Consider the following 20764-nt stretch of genomic DNA (forward strand, 5'->3'; position numbering starts at 1 on the left):
TTCCTCCCAGGAGATTCCTAGAGAGGCCCCACGGAGGCTTCTCCCCGCCTTTTCCAATCCCGTTTCCTCCCAGGAGATTCCTAGAGAGGCCCCACGGAGGCTTCTCCCCCCCTTTTCCAATCCCGTTTCCTCCCAGGAGATTCCTAGAGAGGCCCCACAGAAGTTTCCCCTGCCTTTTCTGGGACTGTTTCCTCCCAGGAGATTCCTAGAGAGGCCCCACGGAGGCTTCTCCCCACCTTTTCCAATCCATTTCCTCCCAGGAGATTCCTAGAGAGGCCCCACGGGGGCTTCTCCCCACCTTTTCCAATCCCGTTTCCTCCCAGGAGATTCCTAGAGAGGCCCCACGGAGGCTTCTCCCCGCCTTTTCCAGTTACAGTTTCAGAGGCTCAGGTGTGTAAGTAGAAAATGGTTCTTGAGAAGAGGCAAAAAAATCTTGAACACCAGGTTCTTATCTCTAAAAGTTCGTAAGTAGAGGCGTTCTTAGGTAGAGGTACCACTGTATAGTTAATAACTTTCCACTTCAGTCCTACCACACATTGCAATTCATCGACAACATTTACAGCCGTTCTCCTCAAACGCATCAGCTTTAAATTGTGTGGATTTCAGCTCCCAAAATTCCTGGTAGGCTGGAGAATTCTGGGAGGTGAAGTCCACACATTTTAAAATGGCCGAGTTTGAGAGCCCCGACTTAAGAGAGAGGGACCCTTCAAGGGAACTGGGAGAAGTCGCATGCAGCCCTGGGGGAAGGTTACCTTGTCTCCTGGCTGGGGTCGTCTGACGGACACTCGGTCGTAGCCTTTCCGCAGAAACACCCAGAGGGCGTCCAGCTTTCCCTGTAAAACAAAGAAACGGCATCCTAGATTCGTTGCAAGACTGTCACATGACAGAGAAGCTTGTGAAACAGAAGCAGCAATGCACAAAAAACATGTTCATCTTTTTCATCAATGTTATAAAATTAGAAGTATCATCTTGCCTGACATATAAGAGAAACAACATCCACCTATGGTTCTAAAAACAATTGGGATACTTCCTGAGCCTTCTTGTTGTGGAACAGATATGTATTTGATTTTAGTCATCGGTGATGTTGGGAAGGAATGCTAAGAATTGAAGCCTCACATTTCCAAGGTGCAACATTTACAATACAACAGCAGTCACAGAAATAGCAAAGAGAGTCAGAGAGAGAATCACACCTCTGGCTCCCTCTTGTGGCCATCCGGAACACTAACTCTTAAAGCAACAGTGTTTCAATACGTTTAAGCATACATGGTTGGTTGGTTTTATATATTGCCAAGCCCAACCGGTTATGTACATAGTACTAACATTCTCCCTTTGAGGGGTCAATATATAACTCTTCATATTTTCGGATCATAGCTCTCACAATATTCCTTATGCTTAACAGCACCTTGAGCTTTGGTGAATCGATCTGCAAAATTATTATCACTTGCACAATATTCTAATCTAACCATATTGTTTTGTGAACTCTGTCTTACCTTGAGATATCTTACACCAATAAGCTTTAGCAGTACTAACAGCAGCTACGATGAGTCAACTGGGTTGCACAGAAATGTTGCGAACCTCTCCCAAGTAGGAGGGTTGGGTTTTTTTTTTGCATAGCTCCCTTGCACACACAGATACTCTTGTGGTGAATGTAAACACGAAGAGAGCCCAGGCTTGTCTGGAGGGCATGTCTCATTTTTTTCTGTGCTACAACAGACAGTCCAAAGGATGCACAACACACCAGAGAGAGCAGACATCCAATTCCTGCTCCATCCTGTAAGTCTCACAGTGATTGTGGGTCTGTCATTCTGTAAGGAATAATATTCTAGTCCTTCTACAACATTGGAATCTTGGTTGGATTGAGTTTCTAGTGAACTTTTGAGACCATCACAAGCCTTTGCTTCTTCCAAGGTTTGGCAGAAGCAGAATTAATCATGCAAACCCAAGCAAAAACCAGAAAGAAAATGCCTAATTTATGCATGCCACAAAACCCAGCTTTCCTTGGCCAAAGAGGCTGATATTTTTAGGACAATCTTGATCACAATGCAGTATAAGCAGTGCTGCTGGTTCAGTGGTGGGTCAATAAAAAAGAAAATATCAACATGAAATATGATATACAAATGTAAAAGGAGGGAAATGACATTGCTATAGGCATATGCTACAGGCCACCCTACCAAGCCGAAGAAATGGATGAACTGTTTGGTGATCAAGGAACAAATGTAGGTATGTAACAAATGTCCCTCAGGTGCTTTTGAATTCCTCCTTCCCTTCTCTTTCTCACGAGACCTTGTCAATGTCCAGTTAGGAAGACAAGATGGTCACCTGCCCATTTTAGGATAATGCTCTGTACTAGCGTTCAGCATCACTCAAGGGGACCCAGAGACAAGCCAATCCTTGGATAGGTGCAGAGGCAGGAAGAGACACCCTACTCTGTGCTAAATTCACTGCCATCGTGTGGTTCACTTGCACAGCTATTTTTACAGGCACATTTAACCATTAATCAAAAAGGACAGAGAAGAGCAACCAGGAGGATTAGGGGGCTGGAGGCTAAAACCTACGATGAACAGTTGCAGGAACTGGCCTGGCTAGGGAAGAGAAGGGCCAGGGGAGACATGAGTACAGTCTTCCAATATTTGAGGGGCTGCCACAAAGAGGGGTGGGTGGGTTTCCAGCTATTTTCCAAAGTACTTGAAGGCCAGACAAGAAATAATAGATGGAACCTGAACTTATAACTTATTGGACCCAAATCAGCATGGCTTTACTGAAGGCAAATCATGTCAGACTAATCTCATTGATTTCTTTGACTATGTCACAAAGGTGTTGGATGAAGGTGGTGCCGTGGATATTGCCTACCTGGACTTCAGCAAAGCCTTTGATACGGTTCCACATAAAGAGCTGATAGATAAATTAGTGAAGATTGGACTTAATCCCTGGATAGTTCAGTGGATTTCAAGCTGGCTGAAGCGTAGACATCAGAGAGTTATTGTTAATGGCGAGTATTCTGAGCAGAGTCAGGTTACAAGCGGTGTGCCACAAGGGTCTGTTCTGGGTCCTATTCTTTTTAATATGTTTGTGAGTGACATAGGGGAAGGTCTGGTAGGGAAAGTTTGCCTATTTGCCCATGACTCTAAAGTGTGCAATAGGGTTGATATTCCTGGAGGGGTCTGTAATATGGTAAATGATTTAGCTTTACTAGATAAGTGGTCAAAGCAATGGAAACTGTAGTTTAATGTTTCCAAATGTCAAATAATGCACTTGGGGAAAAGGAATCCTCAATCTGAGTATTGTATTGGCAGTTCTGTGGTAGCAAATACTTCAAAAGAAAAGGATTTAGGGGTAGTGATTTCTGACAGTCTCAAAATGGGTGAACAGTGCAGTCAGGCGGTAGGGAAAGCAAGTAGGATGCTTGGCTGCATAGCTAGAGGTATAACAAGCAGGAAGAGGGAGATTATGATCCCGCTATGTAGAGCGCTGGTGAGACCCCATTTGGAATACTGTGTTCAGTTCTGGAGACCTCACCTACAAAAAGATATTGACAAAATTGAACGGGTCCAAAGACGGGCTACAAGAATGGTGGAAGGTCTCAAGCATAAAACGTATCAGGAAAGACTTCATGAACTCAATCTGTATAGTCTGCAGGACAGAAGGAAAAGGGGGGACATGATCGAAGCATTTAAATATATTAAAGGGTTAAATAAGGTCCAGGAGGGAAGTGTTTTTAATAGGAAAGTGAACACAAGAACAAGGGGACACAATCTGAGGTTAGTTGGGGGAAAGATCAAAAGCAACATGAGAAAATATTATTTTACTGAAAGAGTAGTAGATCCTTGGAACAAACTTCCAGCAGACGTGGTTGGTAAATCCACAGTAACCGAATTTAAACATGCCTGGGATAAACATAGATCCATCCTAAGATAAAATACAGAAAATAGTATAAGGGCAGACTAGATGGACCATGAGGTCTTTTTCTGCCGTCAGACTTCTATGTTTCTATGTTTCTAAGGAGAGATTTAACCTAGAACTAAGGAGAAATTATTTCTGACAGTGAGAGCAACCAATCCATGGAACAGAAGTTGCCTTCAGAAGTTGTGGGAGCTTCATCATCACTGGAGGCTTTCCAGAAGAGACTGGACTGCCATTGGTCAGAAATGGTGCAGGGTCTTCTGCTTGGGTAGGGCAGGCAAAGTTGGCTCTTCTATGACAGGTGGACCTCAGCTCCCAGAATTCCTGAGCTCGCATGATTGGCTCAGGAATTCTGGGGGTTGATGTCCACAAGTCATAGAAGAGCCAACTTTGCCTACCCCTTCCAATTCTGTTTATAATCAAATCAAATCAATGTTTCCACGCTGTATCTGGGGAAAAGGACGAATGTTTCCCATGGCGTGGCCCCAAAAAGATTAAATCCAATGTTGATCTGATAAAGAGAAAAGCCCCCTTGTAGCCGAGGGGGCATTCTGGCCGTCTCTCTCTGGCTGGCTCTGTTCAGACTGTCAAACATAGTGAGGAACTTGGCTCAACACACCGAGAAGTGGAAGCAGGCTTTCAAGTAAAGCTGTTGTACTTTGTCTCGAATTTTAAATTCTGTTAAGGCTGGAAATGGGCAGGATTCCAGGTGATCTCTCCCTAGATGATGTTATGAACAGACAAGGATTCCAAATCCAAGTTTATTTTATAAGTTGGGGGGGGGGAGGCAGAGGGAGGACAGGCCTTAACTCCTTCCTCTCCAAACCCCCCTCCTACATTTTTCCTTTCTCCTTCCTCACTACCAGGGTTACAAAACAGGTCTGGCCTGGTAGCAAGAAAGAGGGTTGAGCCAAGGGAAGACAACGGGGACAAGTTAGTTGGTTCTAGGAAAGCTCTGAAGTCATTCTGGAGGCCTTCCATCATGCTGTGTATTATTAAATCAGGAGTCTGATTTAATCTGAGTCACCAGCAATGCACACATAGTGTCACATGTGCTACTTTATGCTTAGGCCAGGCCTATGTGGCCATACTCCCTTCTGTAAAAAAAGACGACGTGGCTAGGGACGATGGATGCTACAGTCCCACACATTCAGATTAAATCTCTAACATCCAAACCACCTTGATTTATTCCATTGTTCTTTAAATTTCGAAGTGTTTTGGTTGCAACTAAAGGTGCCAACTGGGGTAGCTGACCCGTGAGGATCTCCTGTTGAACTGGGTCCTCTATGAATGGTACGATGCTCAGTGGCTGGGCTAAAGAAGAGGCCACTTTTCATGGGCAATCACAACACCCCCTGGAAAGCCAAGATGGCACAGCAGGTAGAGTGCAGTACTGCAGACCACTAAAGCTGAGTGCTAGATCTGTAGGTCAGCAGTTCAAATCTCATCACTGGCTCCAGGTTGACTCAGCCTTCCCTCCTTCTGAGGTGGGTCAAATGAGGACCTGGATTGCGGGGGCAAGAGGCTGGCTCTGTTTTTAAAAAGTGCTATTGCTAACATGTTGTAAGGCGCCCTGAGTCTAAGGAGAAGGGCGGCATTAAAAAATAGAATAAATAAAATAAATAAATAAAATAAATAAAGATTTCTGGGGAAGGAATGGTGAGCTGAAGAGCGATTCTGCTGAGGACAGAACCAACAACCACAGAAGAACAAAGTGCCACTGGACAGACCGGTACTTCAAAATTTCTCTCTGGACAAGGAGAGGACATGAGATGACCCCCAAGGGCTCCAGGCGGCTACTCCTTGTCTTGTAGCAAGAACATTCTTGGCTTATTTCCGTGCATCTCTGCTTCTGATTATTTACAGCTGGGTAATTATTATTATTATTGTGCTTCTCTCTCTTCTTGGGACTCTTGCCAGCTGATAATTCCCTTCCTGCCCATTCAAGTCACTTTAGAGACTTTTACTTTATTCGAAAAACTTTCCTTGTAAATATATTTCTTGTACAAAGTAAACCCTCAGTGGTCTGCACTTGATTCCTGGGGTGCTCAGTACTAGAACATAGCACAATTTTCACTCTTACAGATAACATTTATGTTTTTCCTCTACTTAACTTTAAGTTACAGAGGATTGGTGCAAGGACAAGAGGATAATTGACCTTTGGACAGCTGTGATAAGCGAGGGTGAAGTCATGTGTGCTTCTTTTAGACACCATTTGTGGGGTGATGTCTCAATGTGCCCAGAATCTGTATTATCGCCATAATAAACCCAACAGGAAAGAGATGTACCTTGATAGGAGAATACCACTTATGTGGTGATGAGGACCTGCGCATGCCGCTTCCGAGACTCCTTGGCTCTGGGAATTCGTACTCTTGTTCTGGCATCTTGACTCGGGCATTCTTGGCCTTTTCCAGCTTGGCCCCTTCTTCGGTCGATCCCCTTTCCCCCCAACGAACCTGAAAGGGAAACATTTCCATCTAGGTGACCTCCAATGACTCCAACCAGAGCTGTCTAAGGAGACGTGGAGGTGGGTAACTTCATGTGGGATTTTGTTTGATGATTTTGGGGATTGGGATTTTGATGAGACTCTTTGATCTCATCAAGTTGAAAAACAGAAGGAAAATTGGAGACTTTGGAGCAACGGGTCAGTGAAAATCCTTGAGTTTATAACCTCAAGACTTGGAGATGATTCCCAGAACTCTTCCAATTTGGCTAATGAATTTCAATGTCTCTCTCTGTCCCTCCCTCTCTCCCTCCCTCTCTTCCTCTCATCCTGGCTAAAAAATTCCTGAAAGTTTCCTGGACAGTCTTATCAAGGAACTCAACCAGGCCAACAGTTGATTCAGAGTTTCACACCCCTGCCTTTCCTGTTGCAGATAAATTAGCCAGAAAGCTTCACATACTTAATTATCAGCCTTATCAGCAACACAAGAGTGAAAGCTGTGGCACTTTAGTAAGAATCTTTCTCTGGGAAGGCCAAGTCTTTTCTACCAGGGCTGGGAATACTGTGTGTGGTGTCACCTATTGCTTGCTCCATGAGCACACCACCCATCTTGCCTAGGTGATTCTAGGCACTTTATAACCACAAAACCCTTAAGATAAAACATCAAAATGCTAAAACAATAAATGTGCCTTTGCTTTCCCAAAGTGTGTAAAAGCTATGCTGGTGACAGGAGAACAAGGGAGCAACACAATGGCGCAGTGGTTAGAGTGCACTGCTGCAGGCTACTTCTGCTGATCTGCCAAACAGCTGCCAGCAGTTTGGCAGATCGAATCTCACCAGGGTCAAGGTTGACTCAGCCTTCCATCCTTCCGAGGGGGGTCAAATGAGGACCCAGGTTTTTGGGGCAAGAGGCCAATTCTGGAAAAGCTCTGTCAAGCAGTATATAAATCTAAGTGCTATTGCTATTTTTTCCTCCCTTCCTCCATCCCTTCTTCCCTTTCTCCTTCCTGGTACCACTGTGGCTAGAATTCAGTATTGCAGGCTAACTCTGCCCATGTCAGGAGTTCAATCCTCACCAGCTCAAGGTTGACTCAGCCTTCCTTCCTTCCTTGGTAGGTAAAATGAGGACCCGGATTGTTGGGGGCAAGAGGCTGACTCCTGTAAACCGCTTAGAGAGGGCTGTCAAAGCACTGTGAAGCAGTATAGAAGTCTAAATGCTATTGCTAGTAAGATATAGCTGGGTGTGGGATGCTGGCACTGGAAGGAGGAACCTTCTTCCTTCCTGAAAGGAGGGGGGCCCTGGGGACATGCCAAACTGGGGAGCAAGGCCGTTGTTTTTCTCATGGTCCTTGACTCTCTTTATTCCCTCCCCACAACAAAGTGGCAGGCAATATTGTGGGTCAACTGAGGAGGAAGAGGAGGAGGAGAAGGCAGCTTCACTGAGTCTCTTCTGGGGAGGGGAATGTAGAAGATGAGCAGGCGCAGTCCGAGAGCGAGGGCAGGGTCAAATGCTTCATCAGTTTGGAGTCATTGCATTCCCAGAAGAGACCTAAGTTCAGCTCCCCATAAATTCCATTCACCGTCTATGGAGCTTCTCCATCATCCAGGTCAAGCTGCTTTACCAAAAGGCAACTGGACTTTCTTGACTTTTTCCTTGAAACTTGAGATCTGAACTTTATATCCATTGAACCGAGGGCTGTTCAAGTAAACTTGGTCCAAGCAGATTGTGGGCTCTCCTTTCATAAACTGGGTTTGGGGGATTTCCCCCTTCAGGGGCAACCAGAAAGAGCGACCACCCACCCTACCTCCATCCGCTTAATGCCTCCAACTCCACGCCCGCCATAATAGGAAGCGTCCACCGTGGGCCACTTCTTCTTGGGAAGTCCATCATCATCTTCCTCCTAAAGAGAGAGAGAGAGAGAGAGAAAATGGGCATCAACATTGATCTATCAGAACCTCTAATCCTTGGACGGAAAGAAGTTGCTGTGAAGAACTTCAGCACATTTTAAAATAGAAAATCTTCTGGATTGTATCATTGTTTATTCAGCCATTATTTTATGGGTTATCAGGCAAATCAGACATTGTTTTGGAGTTCATGTTGGCTTTTTCCTAGGAAATAACTCTTCCCAGGTTTCATTTCTCCTCCAAAGCAAAGTGTTTCCCCCCTCCCTCCTTCTCCTAAATGGAAACCTGACTCAACAGATCTCCCAGTGGATCAGCAAATCATCATATTCAGAGCAGAGAGCCACACTGAGGATTGTGTCCCCCATGTTCTGCTTCATAAGGGAAACATTTGGAAGGACAAAGCCAGCGGAATTTCACCACCACAATTTATTTATTTATTTATTTATTTATTTATTACTTACTTACTTACTTACTTACTTACTTACTTACTTACTTACTTACTTACTTACTTACTTACTTACTTACTTACTTACTTACTTACTTACTTCAATTTGTATGCCACCAACTCCTGAAAGACTCAGGGCGGCTTACAACAATAAAACAATATAAAATCAAGTTTACAACATTATAAAAACCGTTAAATCTTAACAATACAGTCATAGGATTATACATCGCAATCAATCTTATTTAGACTTGAATTAAGAGATGTCAGTCCTCACAGCCCCAGTCCTGCCAGGAAAGCCAGGTTTTCAAGGCTTTCCGAAAAGCCAGTAGGGACCTTGGGGGGTAGTTCCAAAGAGCTGGGGCCGCCACAGAGAAGGCCCTCCCCCACGGGCCCATCAACCAACATTGGAGAAGGCCGGCTACTCTGTGGACTCTACTTGGTCTCTGAGAGGTCTGCGGCAGGAGACGGTCCTGCAAATAGTCTGGTCCTGAGCCATGTAGGAGATGTACAAAAGCATTTTGGTTCAGAGGTTCTGCCACCTCCTCTGGACACGTTTCTGACCATAGCCTGCATAGATACGGTTTGTCCAGCGGGAAAGGAAGCACAGCCTTGGAACATCAAGTTCTATTATTTTATTTATTGACTTATTTTGCTGCAGGAGCTGTGAGTGGTCCATCCCTGGGGGCATTTCAGAAGAGAATGGACAGCCAGTTGTCTGGACTGGTCCCTTCCAACTCTGTGATACCTGTGATTCCATTTCCTTCTAGGAACCTATTACCTAACGCTTTGTCTTTGCGTTGTTTTAAAAGCCAAAAATAGACTTTGCTGCTAAAGTTTAAAAAGATACCAGAACACCCTTCCCTGCTTCCTGGTGCCCAGATGTGCTGACCAAGAAAAACAGTGAGGGGTAATGGGAGTTGTAGGCCAAAACATCTGGAGAAGATCCCAGAGCAAGAAAGGAAGTTTGGGTTTGTCTTGGCAAGGGTTCAAAACAACCCACATGTTTATTGACAGGTGTTAGCAGACCAAACATCCGTTTGAAGGGCTGTTAATGTATGAGCAGAGTGATCCTTGTTTACCAAGATTATGCACACACACAAACGTTTAGATTGAGATTAGTTGTGAATAACTACTCAGCTACTCAGCCATGTAGGGCTTTAAAGGTGATAACCAACAGCTCGCACGGCTGTGTTTTGGACCAACTGTAGTCTCCGAATATTTTTCCAGGGCAGCCCCATGCAGAGCGCACTGCAATAGTCAAGACTTCAACTCTTCCAGCTTCCTCTTAGTTCTATTAAGGGAGGCTTAAGGGCCTGTTGATGACGTTGGCCAGCTGGTTGCGTTTCCTGCTCTCCAACACCAGTTCTTGGTCTTCCTAACAGGAAGCATTGCGCAAATGCCTTTCACATCATCCATTATGGATACAAAAGGACGTTGTCTGTCTGGTCTGTGATGGCTGGAAGTGCTAAAACTGAACCTCTTCTGCTCCTTGGTTCTGTCAAGAGGTGTTTTGGGACAAGGCCCAAGGAAGGAAAGGTACAGTGGTCCCTCTACTTACAAACTTAATTCGTTCCGTGACCAGGTTCTTAAGTAGAGAAGTTTGTAAGAAGAAGCCATTTTCCCCATAGGAATCAATGTAAAAGCAAATAATATGTGCGATTGGGGAAACCACAGGGAGGATGGAGGCCCTGTTTCCTCCCAAGAGATTCCTAGAGAAGCCCCACGGAAGCTTCTCCCCGCCTTTTCCGGGCCTCTTTCCTCCCAGGAGATTCCTAGAGAGGCCCCACGGAGGCCTCTCTCTGCCTTGTCTGGTTACAGTTTCGGAGGCTCGGGTTTGTAAATGGAAAATGGTTTCTGAGAAGAGGCAAAAAAAATCTTGAACACCCGGTTCTTATCTAGACAAGTTCTTAAGTAGAGGCGTTCTTAGGTAGAGGTACCATTGTAGAAGGTTCTCCATTCCTACTTTTCCAACTTCCATCAATGATTCATCATGCCTTTTTCTCCTGCATAGCAGGGCACGAAACCTTGGCTCCCTCCCAACTGTTTCTCCCTTCACTTCCTCCTTTGGGACGTTTTTCAAAAGTTAATGTCTAAGTTCTCTTTTATTTGACTCCAAAGCAAGAAGCGATCCAATAAATTTTGGGTCAGGGGAGTGAACAACGGCAGCCCCTGGAAAGTCTTTTTTTTTTTTTTCAAATTGCAAAGGTAGAAGCAGATGTGGGAGGAGAAGCAGATGTCTTTGATGGAGCTCACAAATCACCTTTGCTGAATTAAAGCTCTGTTTTCGATTGATCCTGACTTGCCAAAACTTTGCTGGGTGTCTTTGTCTTCTAGCTAAATGGACTTGGAGTGATATCAGATCTAATCTCTCTCCCTCCCTCTCCCCCGTTGACTTGGCTATAGAACCAGCTGAGTGAGAAATCTTGTGGACTCCAGATGTCAACAAACACTCAAAATGATGACAAGATTGGACTGTTGGTTGGCTCAGATTTAAACCCCTAGAAAGAAAATTAATTTAGCCTTGATCTCAAAGCTGCACTGTCTAATTATAAGGCAACAAACACACCTCATCCTAGAAAACCCACCATATAATCAAAGCATAACGTGTACTTAAAACCCGACATGCTACCACAACGTAGGGTAGAAGCCACAGTGACGACACCATGATAGGAGGGGAGACCATGACATTTGCAGATGAAATCAAGCTGGGGGGAATTGCTAACACTTTGGAAACCGAACGCATGATCCAGAAATATCTTGACAGACTTGAGCGCTAGGCCCCATCCAACAAGGAATAACTCAGTGGTGAGAAAAATAGGCAAGAAAAACCAAAAGCACAGGTAGAGAAGAGGGGGTGCCTAGCTCAACAGTAGCAACTGTGGGAAGGGCCTAGGGATCCCTCCTAGTAGATCACTACCTAAGTATGAGCCAGCAGTGTGCTGTAGCCAGTGTTCCCTCTAATTTTTTTTGGGGGTGGGCGGAAAAATATAGTGTCTGAGCGGCAGTTCCTTTGGGACTGGGCGGCACAGAAATAATAAATAAATAAATAAATAAATAAATAAATAAATAATTAAACAAACAAACAAACAAACAAATAAATAAAAAACCCGCCCTGTCTTGCCTCAGAGAATTTCAAAATAAAATACTGTACTGTGTGTCTATAACAGTGAGCTCATAATAGGGCAACTCTATCAATATCAAAATGCCACTTAAATAGTTGAGCTAGTTTCAAACTAGATTTTGATTTTCTTTCTCTCTTCCTTACTCCCATTCTTTTTCTTTCTCTTTTCCTTCCTCTCTTTTTTCTACCTGTTTCTCTCTCTTCCTCTCTTCCTCTCTGTCTCCTTCCCTCTCACTCTTTCCCTCTCGGCTTCTGGGCAGGTTTGGAAAACTCTGAGTTGATGATGATTTTTAAGTGAGCGATTGCTCACTGCTCAGCTTAGAGGGAACACTGGCTGCAGCTATCAAAAAAGCTATTGTAATCCTTGGTTGCATCAACAGAGAGAAAGCAACCAAGATCTTGAGATGTAATAGAACCTCTTTGTATTGTACTACTGAAGCTGCATTTCAAATATTGTGTCCAATTTTGGTCACATACCAAAAACTTTAAGAAAAAAAATCACAAGGTCCCAAAAAGCTTGCAGAGGAGAGCAACAAAGATGACAAGGGCTCTGGGGTCTAAATGGTGAAGAATTGTGTAAAATGCTTAAGAGAACTAGGTATGTTAATGAGCCACATGGCGGCGCAGTAGTTAGAATGCAGACTAAGTCACTACTCACTCCAGGAGTTCAATCCTGACTGGCTCAAGGTTGACTCAGCCCTTCCGAGGTTGGTAAAATGAGGAGCCAGGGGGTTACGGGCAATTCACCGACTCTGTAAACCACCTAGAGAGGGACTGTAACAGCACTGGGAAGTGATTGTTGCTTTTGTTTAATGAAGAGAAGAATGAGGGTTGACATGATAACTACCTTCTGTTATAGTACTTGAGGGGCTATCACAAAGAAGAGGGAATTGACTTAGCAATAGTACTTAGACTTATACACCACTTCACAGTCCTTTACAGCCCTCTCTAAATGGTTTCCAGAGAGTAAGCCTATTGCCCCCAACAATCTGGGTCCTCATTTGACCCACCTTGGAAGGATGGAAGGCTGAGTCAACCTTGAACCTACTGAGATTCGATCTGCCAAACTGCTGGCAGCCGGTGATCAGCAGAAGGAGCTTGCAGTGCTGCGCTCTAACCACTGCACCACCGAGGCTCTTATCAGCTTGTTCTCCAGAGAGAAGTAATGTGTCATTATCATTAAGGGAGATACAACCTGGAACTAAGGAGAAATTTCCTGACAGGGGAAACAATTAAATCAATAACAACAACAACAACAACAACAACAACAACAACAAAAGAACAACAACAACAACAACAACAACAGAGTTGGAAGGGACCTTGGAGGTCTTCTAGTCCAACCCCCTGCTTAGGCAGGAAACCCTACACTACTTCAAGAAGGCTGGTTATCTAACATCTTCTTAAAAACTTCCAGTGTTGGAGTACGCACAATTTCTGGAGGCAGGCTGTTCCACTGATTAATTGTTCTAACTGTCAGGAAATGTCTCCTTAGTTCTCAAACTCACACCGCTTCCTTCCAGGGATTGTGGGAGCTCCATCTCTAGAGGTTTTCAAGAAATAATTGATGGCCATTTGTCCAGAATGATATACAAGATTTACAATATTTGGGCCTATGATTCTGTGATGTGGAGGCCAGGATTTGTGGACACCCCTCTGTGCAACCAATTTTAATCAAACTGGGGAGAAACCATGGGGTAATACTGTGTTTTCCCAGAAAAGTTAAAACCTCTTGAAGACTTCCTGACCAATATGTGTCACCCACCACAGCTTAGTTCATTGACCTGATGCTAAACCTCATCAACCTTTAGGGCATGTGGACTTGAATTCCCTGAATCTATTTTACGACTACATGCATTTCTTGCCTGTAAACAAACCATCATTTCTGAAGCAATGATGACAATCTAAGCAGAAAAGCCTCCCTTTTATTAACCTCTGACTGTCGTTGTTAGAAAATGATCAGTGGCCTTTGCAAGGCACTTGAGACTTCCGAGCAACTACTCCATGTTTACATACTGGAGTAAAAGAATAAATAAGCTTGAGGAACATGTCATTGGAACAGGGAACCAGCAACTGTCCACTGGAAGCCTCAGGCAACCTCTGTTTTGTCCAGACTTAAGCCCTTTTGTCGTGGTCCAGAGGTGTCTGGGATGTATGGTACAGGTAGCCCTCGAGTTATAATCACAATTGAGCCTCAAATTCCTGTTGCTAAATTCGTTTACAACCTTTCTTGCCACAGCTGGTGAGTGAATCACTGCAGTTAGTCAGTTAGAAACACACGATTCTGACTTCCGAACTGACTTGGCTTGTCAGAAATCTGACAAATGAGATGACCCCAGTGTTCTGAGTGGTCCACAACCGGGTCAGTTACTGACAGATTCTGAGAAGGATGAACAGTGTCAGAGTCCGATCCTGTGGCTGCCATCCCCATCCTGAGTGTTTTGAGCTCCTGCCAAGGCTCCCACCCTGGACTTAATTTCTGATTGGCTTCTCTTGCAGGGATGGTTCACCCTCAGAAGTCCCTGTTGACCATTTTCTGTTCATGCTGGCAGGGTTTAGGTGGCAGCCCAGCAAGGAAGAACTACCTGGTGCTCACCTGATCCCTTTCGAGGGATCTTGAAGACTGAACGGCGCAAACCAAATGCTTTATGAAAATTAGAGACTCAACCAAGAGCGTTGCAAAACGACGAAGGAAATGTGACAACGGGTCAATGCACTCACCTCGCTGTCTTCCATCGGGGGTGGCGGGGGCTCTTTAATAATCTGAAAAGGATGGAGAGGAATACAAAAGGTTACCTTACGTTCACTTTCAGGACTCGTCCTAAGAAGATGCCAGGATAAACTATTTCTAAACATTTTATTTTTTAAAAAAAATCTTTACTGAATATATGTATAAAAAAACAAATACGCTACATGACTAACACACACAAAAATTGAGTATATACAAATATGTATCAAAGTATTTGAGTACAAAACATTTAACACACAAGTCAACCATCAGTCATGGTTGATTTGTGTCCAGTCATTATTAGGAAATTTCTAATTTCAAGTCATTATTAGGAAATTTCTCCTGAGTTCTAAGTTGCTTCTCTCCTTGTTTAGTTTCCACCCATTGCTTCTTGTTCTACCCTCAGGTGCTTTGGAGAATAGCTTGACTCCTTCTTCTTTGTGGCAACCCCTGAGATACTGGAAGACTGCCATCATGTCTCCCCTGGTCCTTCTTTTCATTAAACTAGCCATGCCCAGTTCCTGCAACCGTTCTTCATATGTTTTAGCCTCCAGTCCCCTAATCCTCTTTGTCGTTCTTCTCTGCACTTTTTCTAGAGTCTCAACATCCTTTTTACATCGTAGCTTTTTTCTGCAGCCTCTCATTTATATCTGTGATGCCTTGACGACTTCTAAGGTCTGTGGACTTCAGAGCCTGGAATTCAGCTGCATTAGGTGAATTACGTAACTCATCTGCAGTTATTAATCATACACGAGATAGATCTGTTTTCCAGGGTATGTGGCTGTGGAACATCAAACAGTGGTGAAAGCTGCTTCATTCATTCCTATCTTGCAGATCCCAGATGGCTAATGTTTGGAAGCAGACCGCGGGGTTAGTTTGACCTGACCTGGTGGGTCTCTCTACTTCCCTAGAGCAGCTTTTGTCATAAAAATGACTAAATATCAAGGCTTTACCTCCAGTGAAAGCATTCACACATGGGTCAGATCCATGCACAGCAGCCTCCTCCAACATGTGAACTGGGAAAATCTCATTGACATCATTGGTGTCATAATAGTATGTGTGAATTTTTTTTAAATTTTAAATGTTTAGCTTTTAAGAAATATTTTAAAGTCATTACTTTATTAATTGGACTAGAATGTTTTATTATTGTATTTTTCACTAAAATGTTGCAAGCCGCCCCGAGTCCACGGAGAGGGGCGGCATAAAAGTCCAATAAATAGATAGATAGATAGATAGATAGATAGATAGATAGATAGATAGATAGATAGATAGATAGATAGAAAAAGATGGCCAGGCCCTTGACAGTCACTAACTTTAATTTGACTTAGCAATCAACTCCACCTCTTTTAATGGGTGTACAACCGTTAAGATGCACATTAGAAGGGGTGAACTCCACATATTGCACCAGTGGAACTCTATTTAACGAGAAACACATCCTTCTCGAATGCGTTCTTGCTCAGCTGGACCAGAGAATGCAACCAACCATTCCCCATTCTTTTTCTTTTTCTTATTCTTCTTCTCTTCCTTCTGGTCCAAAGGAATGTCAGCAGAGCTGACCATTACTAATTAGAAATTCTAGCAAGGCCAAACTGGGAGGGAGATTGTCTCGCTTCCTCCTCCAAGCCACTTACTTAGCTAAAATCCACTTGAAACTCAGCCTAACTGGGACACGCTTCTTCCCCACCTAGGAAAATTTTCCAGTAAATTACAGTGGTACCTCGAGATACGAGTTTAATTCGTTCCGGACCTGGGCTCTTAAGTCGAGCAGCTCTTATCTCGAACGACTTTTCCCCATAGGAATTAATGTAAATAATTTTAATTGGTTCCAGCCCTCAAAAAACTCACAAAGTTAGTCTAAATTATGCAGAAAGACATGTTTTTAATGAAGAAATGTACATGTACATATAAATGAATAATGAAGTTTCTTTCACTTAACTTGTAAACTTTCTTAAACTTTTAAATTTACATATGTTCAACTTCTCTGCCACCCAATCCTGTAGGACAGAGGTCCCCAACCCTTTTTGCACCAGGGACCGGCTTTAAGCGATCAAGAGAGGAATGGGTGAATGAATGGACGGAGGGTGGGAAGGAAGGAAGGAAAGAGGAAGGGACAGGAACAGAGGAAGGAAGCAAGGAAACTTATGAAAGGGGAGAGTAAGAGAGGAATGAGTGAAGGGAGGGAGGGAGGGAAGAAGGGAAGAAGGTGGGAAGGAGAAAGAAAAGAAGAAATAGAGGAAGGGAAGGTAAAAGAGAGAAAGAAAAAGAGCAAGAAAGAAAGCTGCAAGCACCCCCCCGAGCCCCCCAGGCCGGCTGCAACCTTTTAAAACACGCGCGCCGCTTCGCAGCTGTCTCCTGAAGCCGAACGCGGAAGTTAGCGTTTGGCTTCAGGAGACAGCTCCTTGGCGCTTGTATCTCGAATTTGGGCTTGTAAGTAGAACAAAAATATCTCTCCCCTCCCAGCTCTTATCTCGAGTTGCTCTTAAGTAGAGCAGCTCTTATGTCGGGGTTCCACTGTATCAGCTAAACGTGTTAATCCACCACGAGCAATTCACTCCAGCAATTTCTCATACTTTTCATTGCACTTGTGTAAATTTTTAAAAAAAAGAAATTAGGGAGGAAGCTGCTTAATAGGATTGAGAAATAATGCCAGGCTTTATCTCGCTGGCTGGAAAGTGATTGTCAAAGGACTGTTAACTCCATTATTCATTCCTCCAGACTGATGAGAAAATGTGCAAACTGTATCTTGAAAAGTTCCTGGGAGGATTCAGCCCAAGGCCTGGTTTTCTTCTCCAGCCTCATTCAATATTCACCAAGCAGGCCAGCTCGCTTCTTCCTTTCTCTTCCTGTCTTAGAGGCTGGAATGCAAACCAGAGATTTTCAAGATTCTCCTTTCCACATGATTTCCTATGAGATGTTTTCTCTCTGGAATACGGCCTTTGCTAATTTCACTTTCTTTCCATCATGCTTTTTAGAACCGGGAGACGTGGCCCCGACTCGCTTTTATACTTTTGAGAGAAGATTGTTGTTGAATTTGGCCTCCGGGACAGAGAAATAGAACTGCTAAAAAGCCCCATTTGAAAATTAGTTGCATTGCACAGTCAGGGTGCAAAGCTGCCTTATGGCCTTGCAGGGATGTGACTGGAGACAAATAAGATACAGTATTTGGTGTGTATTGCAATTGTGGGCTATACTCACAACCCTAAGATTCCAGCTCCATGGTTGTTGTTTTTCCTAAACAGAGATCAGTATGTTTTTCTTGGATCCACTTCATTATGATATGGGGAAGGGAAGGGAATGCAGAACAGAAAGAAGAGAATGCAGAATAGAATACAATGTAGACTATAATGTAGAACTGAATTGAATTAAATTGAATCAAATATTACAGAGAGGGGAAATTGCCCCTGATGAACTTAAGTTGGTCTGGTTTTAGACATTAACTATTTTTAAAGAGTTGGGTGGAGAGGGGAGGGGGATATGAATGGATTCTCTGGGGAATTCTGGGAGTTGAAGTCCATACAGCTGCTATGGTTGAACATGGCGAGGAATAATGTCCACTGAATTTTGTCCTGGATGTTCTTGCAAACTTGATGAAGGTCCACTCAGCAACAGCAGCAGAAGCACCCCTGGACCGCAGAATTGCTAACAAACCAGCTGGGAGTTCTGTGAAAGGATGGTGTTGATTGTATGGGCATGTTTTGGATACAAGAGTGCTTGCTTCTGGCTGGAGGGCTGCCATAGTTAGCTGGGTTTTGTGCCTTAGTTAGCTGGGTTTTGTGCCTTCAATTGCTTCAGTCTTCTTTCAGCTGCCGCAGCAACTTCCAATGGTCTGCAGAAAGCAGATCTAGATCCAGTGGATCTAGCACCCCTTAGTTCTGAGGATTGCGCAATGGCACACTGAATAAACTGACATAAAAGCAATCTTATGGAATCCCAAATCCCAGACGTTCCCAGAAATCTCCCTTCTGCAGGAAGACAGGACCCACCGCCTCCATATTTCTAGATGACCTCATCTGACAAACCAGCGCAACCGAAAGGGAAGGACGTCTTCCTCCTTAGAAACCCTCCATCGTAAGCAACCTTGTGGCTTTCTCTGGGAGTGATTTTCTCCCCTTTTGACGCAGAAGAGCAGCCAGAGTGAGAACGGATTCCAGGGACTTACCACAGTGCAGCAAAGGGGCCAGAACCACCACAGGAGAGCCAGGGCCAAGAGAATGAAGAGGATCAGCAAGATGATGGCCAGGATTGTCCCGTCAGACTGCAAAGGAAGGATCACGGTTAAGTCAGGGTGGAACAGGGCACGGGCCCCCTCTTCAGCCTGTCAACCCTCATCCCAATTTTGGGTCAACTGCAATGCTCACTAGAGTTGGAGTTGTTAAGTTGGAAACGTGGTTGTTAAACAAATCTATCTGTCTGTCTGTCTGTCTGTCTATATATCTACTGTATCTATCTCTATATCTCTATATCTCTATATCTCTATATCTATCTATCTATCTATCTATCTATCTATCTATCTATCTATCTACTGTATCTATCTATCTATCTATCTATCTATCTATCTACTGTATCTATCTATCTATCAATCTACTGTATCTATCTATCTATCTATCTATCTATCTATCTATCTATCTATCTATCTATCTATCTACTGTATCTATCTCTATACCTATCTATCTATCTACTGTATCTATCTCTATATCTATCTATCTGTCTGTCTGTCTGTCTGTCTGTCTGTCTACTGTATCTATCTCTATACCTATCTATCTATCTATCTACTGTATCTATCTCTATATCTATCTATCTGTCTGTCTGTCTGTCTGTCTGTCTGTCTGTCTATCTATCTACTGTATCTATCTCTATATCTATCTATCTGTCTGTCTGTCTGTCTGTCTATCTATCTATCTATCTATCTATCTATCTATCTATCTATCTATCTATCTATCTATCTATCTATCTATAGATATTCATCCATCCATCTATCTACTCTGTCTGTCTGTCTACCTATTTATTTAGATTTCTATGCCACCCTTCTCAACCGACTCAGCGTGGTTTATAACACAATAAATACAATACAAAATGTGTAAAAATCTAATATTACAAATCTAAACATTTCTAAAACCCCATTGTCTTGAAAAACACAACCATCTTTGTATACCACCAATAGGCATTTGACAAAACAGACAAACAAATAAAAAATAAACAAATCTCCTTCCCAACTCAGAAAACGATGGTTTGCACTAATCCAGCGGATCACCGGATGGAATACACAGTTTAATAGATCTGAATATAATGGACCTAGGACCATTTCAGCAGAGCCGCCTCTTCTTCCAGAGGTTTTCCTGTCATTAAAAGGCCCCAAAAATGGATGATTTGACTTTGCTTCCAAAGGCAATCTCAAGTACAGACTATGCGTTTTCCCAAACCAGCTAATATTTCTGGATCATTCCTGACTGATGTCATCAGGCTTTGGGGATCAGCTAGCAAGCAAAATTAGGCCTGGCAAGACTTGGAGGCTTTGGTTTTATGGAACCAGACGGTTGAAATAACAAAAATGACCCGTGGGTAGGCTACATCTGCTGCAAAATAGCACTTTGGAGCTCGGCTGATCCTGGCAGGCCAGAGGGAGGGTTGGTTGACGGTGAGAGAAAGACTCCTGCGTCCGTGCACACTGATTATTCAGCCCTCAGGAGCTGGAAGCGGAACCGGGGGGTTGCAGCGCCAGAGTTTAGCGCCACATGGATGGGATAAAAAGCCCTGGGTGCCCAGCTCTCACTTCTCCTGCTCTGTGGATGAGGAAAATCCTTCCAGAGCTCCACATTGTTTGGAGGGCCCCACCGCAAGGGAATCCACATGAAAGGAGGCTTAGAAAATGCAAAGCGACCAGGATGGCCAGTCCTCTCTAGAACCGCAACTTGAGGTCTTACGAGGTGCCAGCTGAAGATTCTTCTGGTTGGAGAGCGAAATGGGTTGTCCACATATAAAGTTAACAGAGTAACAGAGCTGGAAAGGACCTTGGAGGGCTTCTAGTCCAACCCCCTCCCCAAGCATGAGACCCTATAGGCCATTTCAGACAAGTGTCTGTCCAGTCTCTTCTTAAAAAACTCCAGTGATGGAGCACCCACAGCTTCTGAAGGCAACTTCCATTCCACTGGTCAATTGTTCTCATTGTCAAGAAATCTCTCCTTAGTTCTAGGTTGCTTCTCTTCTCATTTGCACCTCTAGAACTGC

General features: G+C 43.8%; 1 protein-coding gene across 2 annotated transcripts in view; it reads right to left on the minus strand.

The window, feature by feature from the left end:
- ANTXR1 (ANTXR cell adhesion molecule 1) overlaps positions 1 to 20764 on the minus strand; it is a 115503-nt gene that overhangs the window by 8151 nt on the left and 86588 nt on the right. For both annotated transcript variants that reach the window (XM_070765914.1, XM_070765915.1), the window contains 5 exons: positions 18699 to 18794; positions 14533 to 14574; positions 8149 to 8244; positions 6189 to 6356; positions 753 to 833 (listed from right to left, as the gene is read on the minus strand). In XM_070765914.1, the coding sequence (XP_070622015.1) occupies positions 753 to 833; positions 6189 to 6356; positions 8149 to 8244; positions 14533 to 14574; positions 18699 to 18794 (483 nt within the window). The remainder of the gene's footprint in view (positions 1 to 752; positions 834 to 6188; positions 6357 to 8148; positions 8245 to 14532; positions 14575 to 18698; positions 18795 to 20764) is intronic.

This window comes from Erythrolamprus reginae, chromosome 12 (assembly GCF_031021105.1).
Source record: "Erythrolamprus reginae isolate rEryReg1 chromosome 12, rEryReg1.hap1, whole genome shotgun sequence".
In the NCBI taxonomy this organism is placed as follows: domain Eukaryota; kingdom Metazoa; phylum Chordata; class Lepidosauria; order Squamata; family Dipsadidae; genus Erythrolamprus; species Erythrolamprus reginae.